Source organism: Anomaloglossus baeobatrachus, chromosome 7, assembly GCF_048569485.1.
Source record: "Anomaloglossus baeobatrachus isolate aAnoBae1 chromosome 7, aAnoBae1.hap1, whole genome shotgun sequence".
Classification (NCBI taxonomy): domain Eukaryota; kingdom Metazoa; phylum Chordata; class Amphibia; order Anura; family Aromobatidae; genus Anomaloglossus; species Anomaloglossus baeobatrachus.
This window is the reverse complement of record NC_134359.1, coordinates 306,645,378-306,666,113: the sequence shown is the minus strand read 5'-3', so window position 1 is coordinate 306,666,113 and position 20,736 is coordinate 306,645,378. Positions and strand designations below refer to the sequence as shown.

Here is a 20,736-nt window from a genome sequence, read left to right as displayed (position 1 = left end):
TGGGAGACCGACATGGCGGACGCGGTGGCTGCTATGCGGAGACGCGAGGTGGAAGAGGATCTGGAGGAGCGGGTAAGCGACCCACGCCCCTGTATTCCTGACGGATCGGCCATTGGAGCTGAGGGGCCCGGCCGGCTTCCGCTCACCCTGCCTCTCTCCCCGCTACCCGTGATAGCTGCTGCCGCTCCGCCATTAGGCCCGCTACCTGCCCAACCGGTAGCGATACCCTGCCAAGCCGCCCCGGCGGGCCAGCCGGCTGCAGACGTCCAGGACGTCCCTGAAGTGCACCAGGGGGAACCGCTAGGACCGCGGCCCCTTAACAGAATGGTGCCAGAAGTCCCGGCAGTGACTGTGCCAGACCCCGAGCCCGGGACCGTGGCCTGGATGAAGGCCCGGGTGATTCAATTCCACCAGCGTCAGCAGGATCAGATCTTCCGGATGATGGAGCAGTGGACCAATGAGGTGGAGATGCTGATTACAACTGCCCCGATGTACGGAGGGGGAATGGATGTAACAGAGTCGACTGGTGACCCACGTCCCTATGTCCTACCAGGACCGGCCGCTGCGGCTGAGGGGCCCGGCCTAGTCTCGGCCTATGCATCACCCTTGCCGTTACTTATGGGGCGCCTCAGTGTAAGCTCGCCTAATCTGCTGCTCCGTGCTACCGCAGAAGGGTCTGAAGTGTTGGATGCTGGAGGCCGGGAGGCTGCGGCAGCTGGCGGTAACCCGCCTGACGCAGGAACAAGAGATGATGACTCCGGCCCCAGCCCCGGGTCCGCTGCTGAGCTTGAGGAGGCAAGTGAGCGTTCCCGCTATGTAGGGGACCCAGTGGTTTTCCATACCCCGCGTACCGGTGGAAATGGGTACCGGGTGCCCCTGTCACAGCAGGCATGTCAGTGCATGCTGGATATGCTGGTGGAGGGGGATGGATCCGCCTTAGCTGAGGACTCCGAGTGATGGCAGCGGAGTACCGTTGCACCATCCCCGTTGGGACCAGAAAGTCTGTGTGTGTTTAAAAGTTTGCAAAAGATGATAAGTGATGATTACCGAACAGTCACCTGATTAACCGTGATTTGGAAAACCGGCCGTTGCCGGCACCGTTGTCCCCGTGGGGACCGTTGAAAAATTGTTTGCATGAGGAACTACTCATGGACAAGCCCGTGAACTTGCAGGGCAACCACAGACGTTAAGTGGCTTGTAATTAAGTTGTGTTACCGTTACCGTTTCCGCAATTGCCGCCTCCGGAGAGGCAGGTTGGAGGGAGGGCCCGCAGTAGAGCCGGCTGGGGCCCAGCCACCGCAGGAACCAGTGGCTACCCTCTGGAGGGGAAGGACAGATCCCGCTCGGGTAACTTGGTGCAGGACTGGGGTCAAGGGGTGCTGCCTGTTTTCTAGGGGCAGCATCAGGGCCAGGTTGCTTGGGTGGGAGAGAGTGGAGACCGTAACCGTTAACCGTTTAAAACCGTAACGTTTAAGAAATGTGCCTCCCGATGTGGGATGATGATTCTCTACTTGTACCGTTACCGTTTTTTTTATCTTTTCAGAAAAACAAAACGAAAATAAAACCGGTGTTGGACGGGCAGCCCGAGGACGGTCTGCGTTTTGCTAAGGGGGAATGTGACGCCCTGGGCAAGCCAGGGGTCACAGGTCACAACACCACACGCACCCCAGATTCCCTGCAGGAACACCAAGGTCAGAACACAAATCCTTGTTGCCTTCCTCCAGGGGCTGATGTCCACACCAGGGGGTGGGCCAGGCGGTTGGCTCCACCCACCGAGGAGTTCACAGCCCTGGAGGCGGGAAAACCAGGGAGATAGAGTTTGGAGTTTGAAGTAAAAGGAGTAAACAGTGGAGGTGTAGTGAGAGAAGGAAGAAGTGACAGAGAAAAGTGACAGCAAGAAGCCTGAAGTTGGTCCGGGTGTGTGCCCCGGACTGAGACAGCAAGGTTGGCAGACGGCAGTGACCGTCTGCAGGAGAGATTGCTCGGAGGTTGCCGAAAGGACCGTGGGCGGGTGGTGACCTGGCGGTACCGGAGCGGTATACAAAGAACAGTCAGCACCAGGGCAGGGGCCTTTCGGATCCCGGCAAGGCTAGGAGTCGCCATAATTTGCCAAATCCGTCAGTGAAGGGGACCACTGGGTCTCCCAACAACCAAGTCCCGATTGAAGGCAACAGTCCGACCGTTAAGGGGAGACACCGCCACCGCCAAGGCACCAGTTTCCCAGGGCCAGCGCCTGCGGGCAAGAGAGGGGCTCCTCCGGCTCATATCCAGGTCGGGGAGCGGGTTACCGGTGGGAATCCATCGCTACCAAAGGACTATACATAGGTGCAGGGAAGAGACCGTCACCGCTAACTGCAGGGAACATCAGCACCGTAGCCGTCCGAGGGACCCGTCCAACCAGCCGTTTGTTTACCGAGAACTTTGTCATCATCCTTTGGCTGAGTGAGTACCTCCGTGCCGTGCGGCACAGCACTGCCCCTGCATCCCTGCACCTCCACAGGCCCCATAACTCGCCTGTCCACCATCCCAACCCCATCACTGGGCCCCGGGACCACCAAACCCCCTACCCACGGAGGGGCAAATCAACAACTGGCTGCTCCATACCACCACTCCCGGGATCCCCAGACAGAGCAGCGGTGGTGTCCACACAATCACCACAACCGTGGGTGGCGTCACGGACAATAAACTATCCCAACCACCAAACCCCTTTCACTCACGGGCGCCGCTCGAGTCCCCGGGATCCGGCCCATCGCTCGAGCCACCGAGCAGCAGCAGGCCGCAGCAGCAGCGGTAGCCGGACCCGAGCAGTGGGAGAGCGCGGCGTCCCCTCCTCTGCCCGCGACAGTTCCTGGAGGAGTGGCTGAAATCTAATCTTGGGATCGAGTTCTCCTCGACGTTTGCGGTGGAGAGGGCGCACAGAGTTCCAATGAGACCTCCTATTCCAGGTGCACCGCCGCGTCCCTTCTTAGCAAGGATGCTCAACTGCAGAGATAGAGACACAGCACTCCGCCTAGCCCGACAGAAGAGCCCACTTAAGTTTAACAATGTTACACTCTCGATCTTCCCAGACTTTTCGGTGGACCTCCAGAAACAGAGGGCCCACTTCATGGATGTGAAGAAAAAATTAAGGGAGCGAAACATCATCTATTCTATGCTATACCCTGCCCGACTCCGCATAGTGCATGAAGGGTCGTCTCTGTTTTTCACTACACCTGCTGAGGCTGAGGACTGGTTACAGTTACACCCGAGACCTAAGGGGCAGAAGCAATGAGGCTACGTCTACTAAGTGACATTTGCTGAGCCCTCTGGTGCCCTTCATCTCCCATTAAAGCTTGAAGCCCCCTTTGGAGAAAGACAAGACTTCTCCGTGCCTTGAGTGATGGAGGAATTGGCCAGGAGTTGGTTCCTGTGAGATGGGAGCCCTATTTTGTGCACTCTAATACCACCTATACCAGGACACTGCATTCAGTGGTGGTATCCCCATTGATGTTTGAAATGTTTTACAGGACTTATCGGAAAGGTCCTGAAGTTCGATATTGTTTTTCTATGTTTACAGCTGCTATTGCATTAACTTTATTTCTTCGCAGAGATAGGCTTAAAACTATTGGTGGGTTAACCACATCTAATTGCGGGGTGAAACGCGCCTTATACTTGGGATCCTGGTTCTATAAACAGATTTATATGATATGGGGTCAGAGATGATAGTTATGACCTGGAATGTCAGAGGCCTTAAGTTGCCCAAAAAACGTATCAAGGTATTTTCCCAAATTAAGCAAATCAGGGCTCAGCTGGTGGCACCAGTAGAAACTCACCTCACACGAGACACAGCCAGACTAGTAAACAAACCATGGGTACAATGGTCGACGCATGCGTTCCACACCACCTACTCCAGAGGAGTCTCTTTATTGGTCCATAAAAACAGACGATGGGAAGCAAAGGTGGTAAGGCATGACCCGGAGGGGCGGTTTGTGTTTATATATGCGTCTATAGATTCTAGAGATTATGTACTACTATGCATTTATAACCCCCCACCGGCTCGCGTTTCCGTTCTTAAACAGGCACTGAGCTTTGCCCTCAGCTACCCAGATGCATATGTGTTATGCATGGGGGATTTTAACCTTGTGATGAATGAGGAGCAGGACAGGTTTCGGGTAGATGGGGGGAGACAACAATCGACCCCGGATTCGACTGACTTACAGCAATGCGTGGAGGGAGGCGGGTGGATAGACCTTTGGCGACTCCGACACCCTAACACTCGAGAATATACATGTCACTCCTCCACTAGACGTACGCTGTCCAGACTGGATTATATTTTTGGGTCAAGCAACGTCGCGACCTGGGTGGATGATGTGGTACACCCTTTAAACCCCTTTTGGTTGAAATTAATTGATCAAAGCGATAGGACTCTGACCCAAATAGAACATTTTCTAAAAATCCACCCTAAACCCTGGATTATTAACTTGGTGTGGGATACTCTCAAGGCTTACCTTCAGGGGTGTCATTCTTCAACCATAACATATCTTAAAAGAGCGACTAGAAATGAGGATGACATGGTGGAGGGGAGACTTAAGGACCTAGAGGCAGAATATATTACAGCCCCAACCGATGGGAACAGAGCAACCTGGATGCATTCATACAGGCTGTATATGCAACACTCTGAGACCAAGTCCAAACGCAAACTGGTCTTCACTCGACAATCTTACTTTGAGCTTGGAAACCAGTCTAGTAAATTACTGGCATATATGGTTCGGCAGCATAACACCTCAAATACAATACTTGGTATACGGAGGGTGGACGGCTCCACAGCCACATCCCCTGAAGATATCTTGGAGTGCTTTCATGAATATTATAAAACCGTATATACTTCTAGAAGCCCTCATGGAGTTCAAAGCTGTGGGGCATATCTATCGGATCTGGAGTTTCCCACTTTGAGCAGATCGCAATGGGAGTCTCTGGATGCGGACATCACACTGGATGAAGTGATTACAGCCATCTCAGATATGGCTAGGGGGAAATCTCCGGGTCCAGATGGCCTTCCCATAGAATTCTATAGTAAATATTGTGACGTATTGGCCCCGATTCTTTTAGAGGTTTTCTCACATTTTTCAGCCGGTGACTCTCTACCTGCCTCCTTGTACGAAGCACATATAGTCGTGCTGAGGAAGGAGGGTAAAGACCCACTAGACTGCGGTTCATACCGTCCTATATCCCTAGTTAACGTGGATTATAAGATCTTTACCAAAATACTGGCGTCCAGGCTTAATTCAGTTATATTGAGTATAGTTCACCCAGATCAAACCGGATTTATGCCGGGAAAACACCTCTATAAATATAAGACGGGTCCAGTCCATAGTGCAATATAGCACACTGGTCCAGGAGAACGAGTGGGCCTTGGCCTCGCTGGATGCGGCCAAGACTTTTGACTCGGTAGAATGGCCATTTTTATTTGCCTGCCTCCAGAGATTCGCCTTTGGGCCTAAATTCAGTAACTGGATTCATATGTTGTATAGGTCCCCGACAGCCAGTATACTAGTCAATGGTGCTATGTACGCCCTTCTCATTGAATCGGGGCACAAGACAGGGATGCCCTCAGTCTCCAGCATTGTTTGCACTAGTTATTGAAGCTTTGGCAATTAGAATCCGCTCTCGTCCACAGATCACTGGAATCACTATAGCCGACCGCACAGATCAAATAGGATTGTATGCGGATGACATGGTTGTCTTCTTAGATCGAGTGCAAGAGACTCTACCGGTGGTTATAGACACTATAGATACATTTGGGGAGTTTTCGGGACTACGCATCAACTGGGATAAGTCGGCTTTGATGCCATTAATGCATGGGTCTGGAATTTCAATGGAGGGTAGGTCACCTCTGCAAGTGGTAACTAGCTTTAAATACCTGGGAATACACATACAGAAAGACCATACACTAGACCTGCAGACGAGTATAACACCACTTCTGGAGCACGTTACACTTAAATATAACTTGTGGAGCAAGCTACCCCTGTCAGTGGTTCAGTGGTTGGCAGAATAAATTTAATCAAAATGATATTACTTCCAAAGCTTAGCTACACACTACAACATAGTGCAGTATCCGTACCCAAATCCTTCTTCTCTACGCTGAACTCGCTTACTACCTCTTTCATATGGGGGAGATCCAGACCCAAACTTCGGTTATCCATTTTACAGAGATCCAAGAGACTGGGAGGGATGGCTTCACCGGAGTTCTTCCTGTACTATCTGGCGGGGCAGCTTAAAGCACTAGTGGCCTGGATGCCTGGTTGTCAACTGCCGAACTCCGAGAGTCACTTGGCACACGCGGCCGGGACTGACTGTTTGGTGGGTTTTTTGGAATTAGATGGACTGAGAATATCACGGCAACTACCCCTCCTCAAGCTGGCAAGATTGGTCTGGCGACAAGCTAAGAGAGTGGCACATTTTGAGGGACTGGTGGCGGAACTCCCATTATGGGGGAATAGCCACTTCCATACTCTGAGAGATCACCCCTCAGCACAATTTTGGGTCACTCACAATGTCATTACACTGGGTGATCTATATGCCCCGGGAACCACAACCTTCAAATCCTTTGACCAGATCCAAACTGAATATAATATCCCAAGGTCGCAATTTTTTAGATACCTGCAGATTCGCACAGCGATTCAATCCCATATGCAGAAAATTGGAACGGGGAAACTGATATCAACACTCCCGATGATAGGTATCCTAAAATCACAGGGACCTCGGGGTTTAATCTCAGCCATATATACTTACCTGTTGTCGGTGGGGGTGGAGTCGGACCCCTTGCCAGCCCAGGATAGATGGAGATCTCTAATTCCCTCTCTACAGGGAGAGGAATGGGAAGAGATATTGCAATCTCCGACTGCGGTATTCCCGTCAGTTAATAATAAGTTGATTCAATGCTACATTGTCCACCAGGCATACCTTAAGGCCCCGTCACACTAAGCAACATCGCTAGCAACATCGCTGGTAACGAACAACTTTTGTGACGTTGCTAGCGATGTTGCTGTGTGTGACATCCAGCAACAACCTGGCCCCTGCTGTGAGGTCGTTGGTTGTTGCTGAATGTCCTGGGCCATTTTTTAGTTGTTGCTGTCCCGCTGTGAAGCACAGATCGCTGTGTGTGACAGCGAGACAGCAACAACTAATGTGCAGTGAGCAGGGAGCCAGCTTCTGCTGAGGCTGGTAACCAATGTAAACATCGGGTAACCAAGAAGCCCTGTCCTTGGTTACCCGATATTTACCTTTGATACCAGCCTCCGCCGCTCTCACTGCCTGTGCTTCCGGCTCCTGCTCTGTGCACATGTAGCTGCAGCACACATCAGGTTAATTAACCCGATGTGTGCTGTAACTAGGAGAGCAGGGAGCCAGCGCTAAGCATTGTGCGCTGCTCCCTGCTCTGTGCACATGGAGCTGCAGCACACATCGGGTAATTAACCCGATGTGTGCTGTAACTAGGAGAGCAGGGAGCCAGCGCACGTGTAGCTCCGTGCGGTGGTAACCAAGGTAAATATCGGGTTGGTTACCCGATATTTACCTTAGTTACCAAGCGCAGCATCTTCCACGCGGCGCTGGGGGCTGGTCACTGGTTGCTGGTGAGCTCACCAGCAACTTGTGTAGCGACGCTCCAGCGATCCCTGCCAGGTAAGGTTGCTGGTGGGATCGCTGGAGCGTCGCAGTGTGACATCTCACCAGCAACCTCCTAGCAACTTACCAGCGATTACATCAAATGAGGGCCAGGAAGGGATGGAAGGAAAGAAGGAACTGGATGAATCTGCGGAGAAAGGAAGACACAACAGTGATCTACACAAAGGACTTTCTTACCTTTGTTTTTGGTTCAACATGTCTTGTGTTTTGTGTCGTGGACTGAGCAGCTTTGAAAAAAAGAAGAATGTTCTTGTTAAACTCACGGGACCTCTATCTTGTCTCTGTACATGGCCACCTGGTGAAGTGATGTGCAGCCTGTCGGGCGAGGTACTAGGATCCGGCACATGGGAAGAGTTTGAGGTCCTCATGGATGGAGTGATGGTGACTATTACAGTGAAGCTCCTGGTAGTGCAGACATGGTGGCCCCACCGGCCTCACTCTACGTGTACTGCTTACAGCCTATGGGGCGTTTCTGAGGGGTTTATATTAGGGACTTTCACTTTGTTCTAATTCTAACTATGAGTCAAGAGAGAAAAAAAACTTGAAAAATAACCTTGTGAACCTAGGGTTAGAGCAGAGGGGAAGACAGTGCCCGGGTCCTGCTACCGGGGGTGGAGGTCTCCACAAGCCGCTCTGCTCAGGATATTTAGATAGGGGATTAAAGTAAAGAGTTGAGTCTTTGTTTTGTTTACAGGAAAGTCACACTTCACCTCTGCCAGACATGGTGGTTTAAGGGCACGTTACACGCTACGATATATCAAACGATATGTCGGCGGGGTCACGTCGTAAGTGACGCACATCCGGCGCCGTTTGATATATCATAGCGTGTGACAGCTACGAGCGACTGTTAACGAGCAAAAATACTCACCTTATCGTTGCTCGTTGACACATCGCTCATTTTCTAAAAATCGCACGTCCTTCTGTGCGCCGGTTGTTCATCGTTCCCGGGGCAGCACACATCGCTCCGTGTGACACCCCGGGAACGACGAACACAGCTTACCTTCGTCCCGCTGGCAATGCGGAAGGAAGGAGGTGGGCGGGATGTTTACGTCCCGCTCATCTCCGCCCCGCCGCTTCTTCCTTCAGGAAGTGGATGTTCGCCGCCCACAGCGAGGTTGTTTGGGAGGTAAGTATGTGTGACGGGGGTTTACGACTTTGTGTGACATGGGCAACAGATTGCCTGTGCCGCAAAAACGATGTGGGCGGGTACGATCGCAAATGCGATCGCACGAGAAATTGATATGTGTAAAGCAGGCTTTAGGCTGGACTCGTGATGATATTTCAGGCTTCTGATCGTGAAGGATTAATCTTCTCTATTTCTCCATACACAGACAGCAAGCTCTGATTATTGGAATCCTCTACTCCTCATCCTCCACAGGGACATGGATGAGTGGTGGGGTGTCCATCCCCGATCTTCATCATCCTGTACTACTGACTGAAACCTCCAATCATTTATTACAAATGGGGCAAACGTCTGTGAAGTACAAGCCGTCTATATGGACTGTGAGGATCCAGTCATAAATACCTATCATATAATACTGGTATTTTATACAATTGTCTTTCCCACTTTCTTACCTTTAGTCTTCGTGGAGTTGGGTTGGGGATCCCTGGTTGCTGCTTTAATGCCAAGGAGCTTAATGAATTCTTCCTTCTTCTTCATGGCTTCTTCATATTTGCCTTCTTCAGGGAAAAGGAGGAGATCAGAGGAAAACCTCTTCAGTTTGGGCTGTGCTTCCAGGATCCTCTGCCTCTCTGTATCCGAGCAATTCTCCAAATCATCCAACACGACCAGAACGTTACTTCTGCCTGGAGAAAGGGAGATTTCATACATAAGATACGATAAAAGAAGACACCATGAAAATAAACAATCTGTGATAAGACCCAACAATTACAAACAACTAACACCTCTCATATCACTGGCAGTCTTTATAATGTCACAGCATAGACCAAAAATGCACAAGAGGGAGCAAAAGTGGGAAAAAAATAGATTAAGAATGGACAGGGGAGACTAAGACGATGCAGGGGAGACCAAGACAATGCAGGGGAGACCAAGAATGGACAGGAGAGACCATGCCAATGCAGGGGAGATCAAAAATGGACAGGGGAGACCAAGAGAATGCAAGGGAGACGAAGAATGGGCAGGGGAGACCAAGACAATGCTGGGGAGACCAAAAATGGACAAGAGAGACCAAGAAAATGCAGGGGAGTTCAAGAATGGACAGGGGTGACCAAGACAATGCAGGGGAGACCAAAAATGGACAGAGGAGACCAAGACAATGCAGGGGAGACCAAGAATGGATAGGGGAGACCAAGACATTGCAGGGGAGACCAAAAATGGACAGGGGTGACCAAAGCAAGTCATGGGAGACCAAGAATGGACAGGGGAGACCAAGACAATGCAGGGGAGATCAAGAATGGACAGGGGAGACAAAGACAATGCAGGGGCGACCAAGACAATGCGACCAGGAATGCATAGAAAAGACCAAGATATGACAGGTGACCCCAATACTGAAGTAAGACTCCAATGGTGGACATGGAAAAGGAGACCACTTCCACATAGTGATGCCAAGACAGGACATGAAGAAAAAAACTAAGAATGAGAAGGGAAAAATAATACTTGACAAGGAAGACAAAAACTAAACATAGAAGACCTAGACTAAAAAGGGGAGACCAAAGCTGTACTAGGACATGCATATTGGTCAGAGAAGACCAAAACTGGAAAGCAGAGACTAATAACCTGAGACTGGAAAGACAACCTATGAAAATATGAAATTATTATTTCATTTATTTCATTCATTCATTTTATTATATTATTATTATTCATATACAGGGAAAAAAAACTAAACATAGTATCTTTATGATGTATCAGTTGTTAAAAACATGGGCATTAGAAACTGGACATAGTAAAATGTACGGTATGCCATGTAGTGTGGGGTCAAGAACGCTCAGATATATGCTACAGATAGCTAAATAATCAAATACAAAGCACAAAGGATCAATAAAAAAACTAAGGTGGGGGGACTAATGGGGAAGACATTTCTTACCCTAAAATATTCCTTCCTAACCACGGGGGAAGGCACCCTAAAATAACGATATGGCGCACCCTCTTAACGTGGACTGACCCTGAACGATCCTAATGCAAACTAAAGTGGTCACCAAACCATGAAAAGCCACCACATAACCCAGAGCCGGAGGAATAAGGGACCCTCATGTAAGGTAGAAGCCCGTACCCTACTGAATACAATGAATAAATAATGGCTAAAATAATAACCACAATGTCCTGTTTGATAAATGTTCCAATCCAATCATTAAATATCAATAGAATAGGTCATAAATGGCAAGAAGTGGAGCAACCTTCACCAGGGAGTATAGGAGGCAAAGCAATGTGACTGGCCCATGTGCAAGAACCATAAGACCAATAGGCAACATTAAAATATAAGGCCACAGAAAATGTTACCTCATCTGAGAGTGAGTGTCCTTACATATTTTGTGCTTTGTATTTGGTTATGTAGTCTTTGGACCTGAGCGTTCTTGACCCCACACTACCTGGCATACATTTTGCTATGTCTAGGTTCTAATGACCATGTTTTCATATTTTTAACAACGAATATATAAGAAAGATATTATTTTAGTGTTTTTTTTGTTAAGGTAGTTAATCCAACATCGTGCAGAGAAGACCAATGGACAGTGAAGACAAAGAATGAAGAAATAAAATCAAGACTGGAGAAGAGTAAGTGAAGACGAAGACTGGAAAGTATAGACTAATAGTGGACAAGACAAAGCAACACTGGCCAGGGAAAATCAGACTGGGCAAGAAGACCATTACTGCCTGGTGGAGACCAAGCCTAAACAAGCCTGACCAATATTGACCAGGGAAAATCAGACATGACAAGAAGACTATTACTGCCTGGTAGAGATCGAGCCTGAACAAGCATGACCAATACTGACCAGGGAAAATCAGACATGACAAGAAGACCATTACTGCCTGGTGGAGACCAAGCCTGAACAAGCATGACCAATACTGACCAGGGAAAATCAGACATGACAAGAAGACCATTACTGCCTGGTGGAGACCAAGCCTGAACAAGCATGACCAATATTGACCAGGGAAAATCAGACTGGGCAAGAAGACCATTACTGCCTGGTGGAGACCAAGCATGATTAAGCATGACCAACACTGACCAGGGAAAATCAGACTGGACAAGAAGACCATTACTGCCTGGTGGAGACCAAGAGTATAGAAGCATGACCAACACTGACCAGGGAAAATCAGACTGGACAAGAAGACCATTACTGCCTGGTGGAGACCAAGCCTGAACAAGCATGACCAATACTGACCAGGGAAAATCAGACTGGACAAGAAGACCATTACTGCCTGGTGGAGACCAAGCCTGAACAAGCATGACTAACACTGACCAAGGAAAATCAAACATGACAAGAAAACCATTACTGCTTTGTGTAGACCAAGCCTAAAGACGCATGATCAACACTGACCAGGGAAAATCAGACTGGACAAGAAGACCCATTACTGTCTGGGGGAGATAAAGCCTGACCAACACTGACCAGGGAAAATCCGACATGACAAGAAAACTATTACTGCTTGGTGGAGACCAAGCCTACAGACGCATGACCAACACTGACCAGGGAAAATCAGACTGGACAAGAAGACCATTACTGCCTGGTGGAGACCAAGCCTAAAGACACATGACCAACACTGACCAGGGAAAATCAGATTGGGCAAGAAGGCCATTACTGTCTGATGGAGACCAAGCCTCAGCAACACTGACCAAGGAAAATCAGACTGGACAAAAAGACCATTACTGCCTGGTGGAGACCAAGAGTATAGAAGCATGACCAACACTGACCAGGGAAAATCAGACTGGACAAGAAGACCATTACTGCCTGGTGGAGACCAAGCATGATTAAGCATGACCAACACTGACCAGGGAAAATCAGACTGGAAAAGAAGACCATTACTGTCTGGTGGAGACCAAGCCTGACCAACACTGACCAGGGAAAATCAGACTGGACAAGAAGACCATTACTGCCTGGTGGAGACCAAGCATGATTAAGCATGACCAACACTGACCAGGGAAAATCAGACTAGACAAGAAGACCATTACTGTCTGGTGGAGACCAAGCCTCACCAACACTGACCAGGGAAAATCAGACTGGACAAGAAGACCATTACTGTCTGGTGGAGACCAAGCCTGACCAACACTGACCCGGGAAAATCAGACTGGACAAGAAGACCATTACTGTCTTGTGGAGACCAAGCCTGACCAACACTGACCAGGGAAAATCAGACTGGACAAGAAGACCATTACTCCCTGGTGGAGACCAAGCCTAAAGAAGCATGACCAACACTAACCAGGGAAAATCAGACTGGATAAGAAGACCATTACTGTCTGGTGGAGACCAAGCCTGACCAACACTGACCAGGGAAAATCAGACTGGACAAGAAGACCATTACTGCCTGGCGGAGATCAAGCCTAAAGACGCATGACCAATACTGACCAGGGAAAGTCAGACTGGACAAGAAGACCATTACTGTCTGGTGGAGACCAAGCCTGACCAACACTGACCAGGGAAAATCAGACTGGACAAGAAGACCATTACTGCCTGGTGGAGACCAAGCCTGAACAAGCATGACCAATACTGACCAGGGAAAATCAGACTGGACAAGAAGACCATTACTGCCTCGTGGAGACCAAGCCTGACCAATATTGACCAGGGAAAATCAGACATGACAAGAAGACTATTACTGCCTGGTAGAGATCGAGCCTGAACAAGCATGACCAATACTGACCAGGGAAAATCAGACATGACAAGAAGACCATTACTGCCTGGTGGAGACCAAGCCTGAACAAGCCTGACCAACACTGACCAGGGAAAATCCGACATGACAAGAAAACTATTACTGCTTGGTGGAGACCATGCCTACAGACGCATGACCAACACTGACCAGGGAAAATCAGACTGGACAAGAAGACCATTACTGTCTGGTGGAGACCAAGCTTGACCAACACTGACCAGGGAAGATCAGACTGGACAAGAAGACCATTACTGCCTGGTGGAGACCAAGCCTAAAGACACATGACCAACACTGACCAGGGAAAATCAGACTGGGCAAGAAGGCCATTACTGTCTGATGGAGACCAAGCCTCACCAACACTGACCAGGGAAAATCAGACTGGACAAGAAGACCATTACTGCCTGGTGGAGACCAAGCATGATTAAGCATGACCAACACTGACCAGGGAAAATCAGACTGGACAAGAAGACCATTACTGTCTGGTGGAGACCAAGCCTGACCAACACTGACCAGGGAAAATCAGACTGGACAAGAAGACCATTACTGCCTGGTGCAGACCAAGCATGATTAAGCATGACCAACACTGACCAGGGAAAATCAGACTGGACAAGAAGACCATTACTCCCTTGTGGAGACCAAGCCTAAAGAAGCATGACCAACACTGACCAGGGAAAATCAGACTGGACAAGAAGACCATTACTGCCTCGTGGAGACCAAGCCTGACCAATATTGACCAGGGAAAATCAGACATGACAAGAAGACTATTACTGCCTGGTAGAGATCGAGCCTGAACAAGCATGACCAATACTGACCAGGGAAAATCAGACATGACAAGAAGACCATTACTGCCTGGTGGAGACCAAGCCTGAACAAGCATGACTAACACTGACAAGGAAAATCAGACATGACAAGCAAACCATTACTGCTTGGTGTAGACCAAGCCTACAGACGCATGACCAACACTGACCAGGGAAAATCAGACTGGACAAGAAGACCATTACTGTCTGGTGGAGACCAAGCCTGACCAACACTGACCAGGGAAAATCAGACTGGGCAAGAAGGCCATTACTGTCTGATGGAGACCAAGCCTCACCAACACTGACCAGGGAAAATCAGACTGGAAAAGAAGACCATTACTGCCTGGTGGAGACCAAGAGTAAAGAAGCATGACCAACACTGACCAGGGAAAATCAGACTGGACAAGAAGACCATTACTGCCTGGTGGAGACCAAGCATGATTAAGCATGACCAACACTGACCAGGGAAAATCAGACTGGACAAGAAGACCATTACTGTCTGGTGGAGACCAAGCCTGACCAACACTGACCAGGGAAAATCAGACTGGACAAGAAGACCATTACTGCCTGGTGGAGACCAAGCATGATTAAGCATGACCAACACTGACCAGGGAAAATTAGACTGGACAAGAAGACCATTACTGTCTGGTGGAGAACAAGCCTCACCAACACTGACCAGGGAAAATCAGACTGGACAAGAAGACCATTACTGTCTGGTGGAGACCAAGCCTGACCAACACTGACCAGGGAAAATCAGACTGGACAAGAAGACCATTACTGTCTTGTGGAGACCAAGCCTGACCAACACTGACCAGGGAAAATCAGACTGGACAAGAAGACCATTACTGTCTGGTGGAGACCAAGCCTGACCAACACTGACCAGGGAAAATCAGACTGGACAAGAAGACCATTACTGTCTTGTGGAGACCAAGCCTGACCAACACTGACCAGGGAAAATCAGACTGGAAAAGAAGACCATTACTGTCTGGTGGAGACCAAGCCTCACCAACACTGACCAAGGAAAATCAGACTGGACAAGAAGACCATTACTGCCTGGTGGAGACCAAGCATGATTAAGCATGACCAACACTGACCAGGGAAAATCAGACTGGACAAGAAGACCATTACTGTCTGGTGGAGAGCACGCCTGACCAACACTGACCAGGGAAAATAAGACTGGACAAGAAGACAATTACTGCCTGGTGGAGACCAAGCATGATTAAGCATGACCAACACTGACCAGGGAAAATCAGACTGGACAAGAAGACCATTACTGTCTGGTGGAGACCAAGCCTCACCAACACTGACCAGGGAAAATCAGACTGGACAAGAAGACCATTACTGCCTGGTGGAGACCAAGCATGATTAAGCATGACCAACACTGACCAGGGAAAATCAGACTGGACAAGAAGACCATTACTGTCTGGTGGAGACCAAGCCTGACCAACACTGACCAGGGAAAATCAGACTGGACAAGAAGACCATTACTGTCTGGTGGAGACCAAGCCTTACCAACACTGACCAGGGAAAATCAGACTGGACAAGAAGACCATTACTGTCTTGTGGAGACCAAGCCTGACCAACACTGACCAGGGAAAGTCAGACTGGACAAGAAGACCATTACTCCCTGGTGGAGACCAAGCCTAAAGAAGCATGACCAACACTGACCAGGGAAAATCAGACTGGACAAGAAGACCATTACTGTCTGGTGGAGACCAAGCCTCACCAACACTGACCAGGGAAAATCAGACTGGACAAGAAGACCATTACTGCCTGGCGGAGATCAAGCCTAAAAACGCATGACCAATACTGACCAGGGAAAGTCAGACTGGACAAGAAGACCATTACTGTCTGGTGGAGACCAAGCCTGACCAACACTGACCAGGGAAAATCAGACTGGACAAGAAGACCATTACTGCCTGGCGGAGATCAAGCTTAAAGGCGCATGACCAACACTGACCAGGGAAAATCAGACTGGGCAAGAAGACCATTACTGCCTGGTGGAGACCAAGCCTGAACAAGCATGACCAATACTGACCAGGGAAAATCAGACTGGACAAGAAGACCATTACTGCCTTGTGGAGACCAAGCCTGACCAATATTGACCAGGGAAAATCAGACATGGCAAGAAGACTATTACTGCCTGGTAGAGATCGAGCCTGAACAAGCATGACCAATACTGACCAGGGAAAATCAGACATGACAAGAAGACCATTACTGCCTGGTGGAGACCAAGCCTGAACAAGCATGACTAACACTGACCAAGGAAAATCAGACATGACAAGAAAACCATTACTGCTTGGTGTAGACCAAGCCTAAAGACGCATGACCAACACTGACCAGGGAAAATCAGACTGGACAAGAAGACCCATTACTGTCTGGGGGAGATCAAGCCTGACCAACACTGACCAGGGAAAATCCGAAATAAGAAAACTATTACTGCTTGGTGGAGACCAAGCCTACAGATGCATGACCAACACTGACCAGGGAAAATCAGACTGGACAAGAAGACCATTACTGTCTGGTGGAGACCAAGCTTGACCAACACTGACCAGGGAAAATCAGACTGGACAAGAAGACCATTACTGCCTGGTGGAGACCAAGCCTGAAGACACATGACCAACACTGACCAGGGAAAATCAGACTGGACAAGAAGACCATTACTGTCTGGTGGAGACCAAGCCTCACCAACACTGACCAGGGAAAATCAGACTGGACAAGAAGACCATTACTGCCTGGTGGAGACCAAGAGTAAAGAAGCATGACCAACACTGACCAGGGAAAATCAGACTGGACAAGAAGACCATTACTGCCTGGTGGAGACCAAGCCTAAAGAAGCCTGACCAGGGAAAATCAGACTGGACAAGAAGACCATTACTGCCTGGTGGAGACCAAGCCTAAAGAAGCATGACCAACACTGACCAGGGAAAATCAGACTGGACAAGAAGACCATTACTGTCTGGTGGAGACCAAGCCTCACCAACACTGACCAGGGAAAATCAGACTGGACAAGAAGACCATTACTGCCTGGTGGAGACCAAGCATGATTAAGCATGACCAACACTGACCAGGGAAAATCAGACTGGATAAGAAGACCATTACTGTCTGGTGGAGACCAAGCTTCACCAACACTGACCAGGGAAAATCAGACTGGACAAGAAGACCATTACTGTCTGGTTGAGACCAAGCTTCACCAACACTGACCAGGGAAAATCAGACTGGACAAGAAGACCATTACTGTCTGGTGGAGACCAAGCCTCACCAACACTGACCAGGGAAAATCAGACTGGACAAGAAGACCATTACTGTCTTGTGGAGACCAAGCTTGACCAACACTGACCAGGGAAAATCAGACTGGACAAGAAGACCATTACTGTCTTGTGGAGACCAAGCCTCACCAACACTGACCAGGGAAAATCAGACTGGACAAGAAGACCATTACTGCCTGGCGGAGATCAAGCCTAAAGACGCATGACCAATACTGACCAGGGAAAGTCAGACTGGACAAGAAGACCATTACTGTCTGGTGGAGACGAAGCCTGACCAACACTGACCAGGGAAAATCAGACTGGACAAGAAGACCATTACTGCCTGGCGGAGATCAAGCCTAAAGACGCATGACCAACACTGACCAGGGAAAATCAGACTGGACAAGAAGACCATTACTGTCTGGTGGAGACCAAGCCTGACCAACACTGACCAGGGAAAATCAGACTGGAAAAGAAGACTATTACTGCCTGGTGGAGACTAAGCATGATTAAGTATGACCAACACTGACCAGGGAAAATCAGACTGGACAAGAAGACTGTGAGGCAATTCCCGGGATATGAAGATGAATTATGACTTCCAGTCATAATCTCTCATCACTCCATGGCAGTGCCCCCTCCCTTCTTGTTCTCAGAGGTCCAGCATCTGTGAAGGTGTCACATCCCAGCCATCTCCTGTGATATGGAGATTAGGTGACGTGGGAACAATGGACACAGGATGACTCCCTGCCGTGACCCTGTAGTAGGGGCTGCTATCTAATTAGCAAGGCTATGGAAGTATCCAGACAGAACGACTCCAGTAAAAAATGGTTCATATCTCGCAAGCCATATTTCCGATAAATATGGCAACCATAAAAATGGTGTCTCCGCATGCGGACGATGCTGGCACACCCTTTTTATGGGAGCAGGACCTGGGGAAATACCCCAGGCGTGATATCAGCCAATGGGGAACTAGTAGACAAGTCATGAGTCCTCTCGTTCCGTAGCTAAATTCATAGCTGTCACAATGAGAGCGTCGGCGTCCGCCTACGACGCTCCCAGGCCAAGTTATGGCCATATTCCATGTTGTGGATTTTGTCCATAACTCCAGCCAGGGGTGGAGCAGTGCTCCCTCTGAGGTCACTAAGGTAGGAGGGGACCTGGATTTGCCCAGGTTGATAACCCTACTTCGGCCATTTTCCAGGGTTCTTTCGCTGGGGGTCACGTGCAGGAAACATCTGTGGGAGTTCCTAGAAACCTGGTCTACAGCGCCCCCCTGTGGCCAGACGCACAAGGTAACTGATTGAATTGCATACCTGTTTGTAAACCATGCTTTATCTGTAACTGTACTCTGACATATGTATATTCTGTAGATTCCCTATTGTATATATTGTAGTTTCTAGTGTGCTTTAGGCTGATTAAATTATATAATTAATCTTGGGCTGTTCTGTTATCTCGATCTTGAATCCCACGTCTGTGTGTTCGGCTAATAGTTACCGTGAAGCGGTTGGTGGCAGCGAGTTTGTGCCAAGGATTATTGTGGGGAGGCCAGTGAGATTCGGGGAGATTTTATATATTCCGCCCGCGGAGGTCGGGGGAATATATACCCTACTCTCACCGGGAACCCTTCAATAATCGGCATAAGTAGTATAGCGGCCTCCTTGCTTATTGTCGGGCAATTCCATAATTGGCCTGACTATAAGAGGGGCGCTAGAGAGCGCATCACGTGCTCTGTCTGTCGGTCGGGAGGTATAAAGGAGGGGTGACCCCCACTTGTTACCCCCCGATTGTGACGTACTGGTAGCCAGCGCGGGGGATTTCTGAGTGACCCCCCCGGTGGTTCGTGACATATTGGTGGCATAGCGGTGGGATCGAGATAATAGTGTGTGTGAGTGTGAGACCCATACTCCCAGACACTAAAGACTGCCTGCAGCAGCTGTGGCTGCTGGGGTCTTCAGACTAGCTCAACACTAGAGTGTCAGAGTGCAGATACTGTAAGGTGTGTGGGTGCATCAGGTGGCAGTTCTGTGTCAGTGACCAAAGTCTGCAAGAATGGCTGATGGCACCAGGAGCAAAGCCAAAGGAAGGGCCGATGCTCAGGCCAGAGACGATGAGGAGGTTGTCCACGAGCCCTCCAAGAGCCCGACGCCAGAGAACAGCTCTGCAGAGGACATTGCACAACCTGGCACTGCTGGACAAGATGAGGAGGAGCTCGCCCAAGGGTCCTCAACGAGCCAGATGCCAGTCCTCCGCTCTGAAATGGACAGTGAATCACCTGGCTCTGCAGCGTGCCGCAGATCACCACTTGCCAATCCCTCCGGCCTGAGAGGTGCAGAGGCCCTCCTTCAAGCTGCCTTGGCCAGGCTTATGGCTGGAGACCGGGATACCTACGAGATACTCATGGCCGAGCGTGGGCGACAGGCAGCGCGTGACGCTGAGGCTGCGGAGCGGCAAGCAGCGCGTGACGCTGAGGCTGCGGAACGGCAAGCAGCGCGTGAGGCTGCGGAGCGGCAGGCAGCGCGTGAAGAGCGAGAGCGAGAGCGACAGGCAGACCGTGACTACCAGCTGCAGCTAGCTCAGCTCCGGCCCTCATCAGCCACATGTGACCTTCAAAACACCAAACTTCCAAAGGTCCGTGTTGAGGACTTCCCAGTGCTGGAGAAGGATGGAGACTTGGACTCTTTCCTGACTGCTTTTGAACGGACTTGCTTGCAGCACCATCTGGACAAGGATCAGTGGGCCAAATACCTGATCCCCCGTCTAAGGGGTAAGGCCCTGGATATCCTTGGGGACTTGCCTGCTGAGGCAGATCAGGGCTACGACACCATCAAGCGGGCCCTGATCCAACAGTACAACCTCACTCCAGAGTCCTACCGCAAGAAGTTCCGGACCCTGCAAAAGGGACCAAAGGACTCCTGGGCTGACCACCGGCGGGCACTTGCCCGAGCTGCCGACCTCTGGACCCAAGGCCTGCAGCTTTCCACTGGACCGGAGATCCTGGACTTGTTCATCACGGAGCAACTCTTGTGGAACTGCCCTGAGGATCTCCGCCAGTTCATCCGAGACCAGAAGCCAAAGGGGTCCACGGCTACAGCTGCCCTGGCCGATGACTACACCAACAATCGGGCTCCTGAGGCCAGGAGAGCAGCCACCAGCAGCACCTGGAGAGGGGGTAAGATGAACTCTGCGACTGCCCCACCTGCCCCTAGACTGC

The 20,736-nt window shown here is 49.8% G+C and overlaps 1 protein-coding gene across 2 annotated transcripts in view; it reads right to left on the bottom strand.

Moving 5' to 3' along the window:
• The window catches only part of LOC142245712 (uncharacterized), a 61,330-nt gene that overhangs the window by 19,498 nt on the left and 21,096 nt on the right, over positions 1 to 20,736 (bottom strand). Inside the window, exons 3-4 of one of the 2 annotated variants that reach the window (XM_075318655.1) lie at positions 9,241 to 9,471; positions 7,843 to 7,892 (exon numbers count right to left, since the gene is read on the bottom strand). In XM_075318655.1, the coding sequence (XP_075174770.1) occupies positions 7,843 to 7,892; positions 9,241 to 9,471 (281 nt within the window). Of the gene's footprint in view, positions 1 to 7,742; positions 7,793 to 7,842; positions 7,893 to 9,240; positions 9,472 to 20,736 lie in introns of both variants that reach the window. The other variant, XM_075318656.1, reaches the window with a different exon arrangement.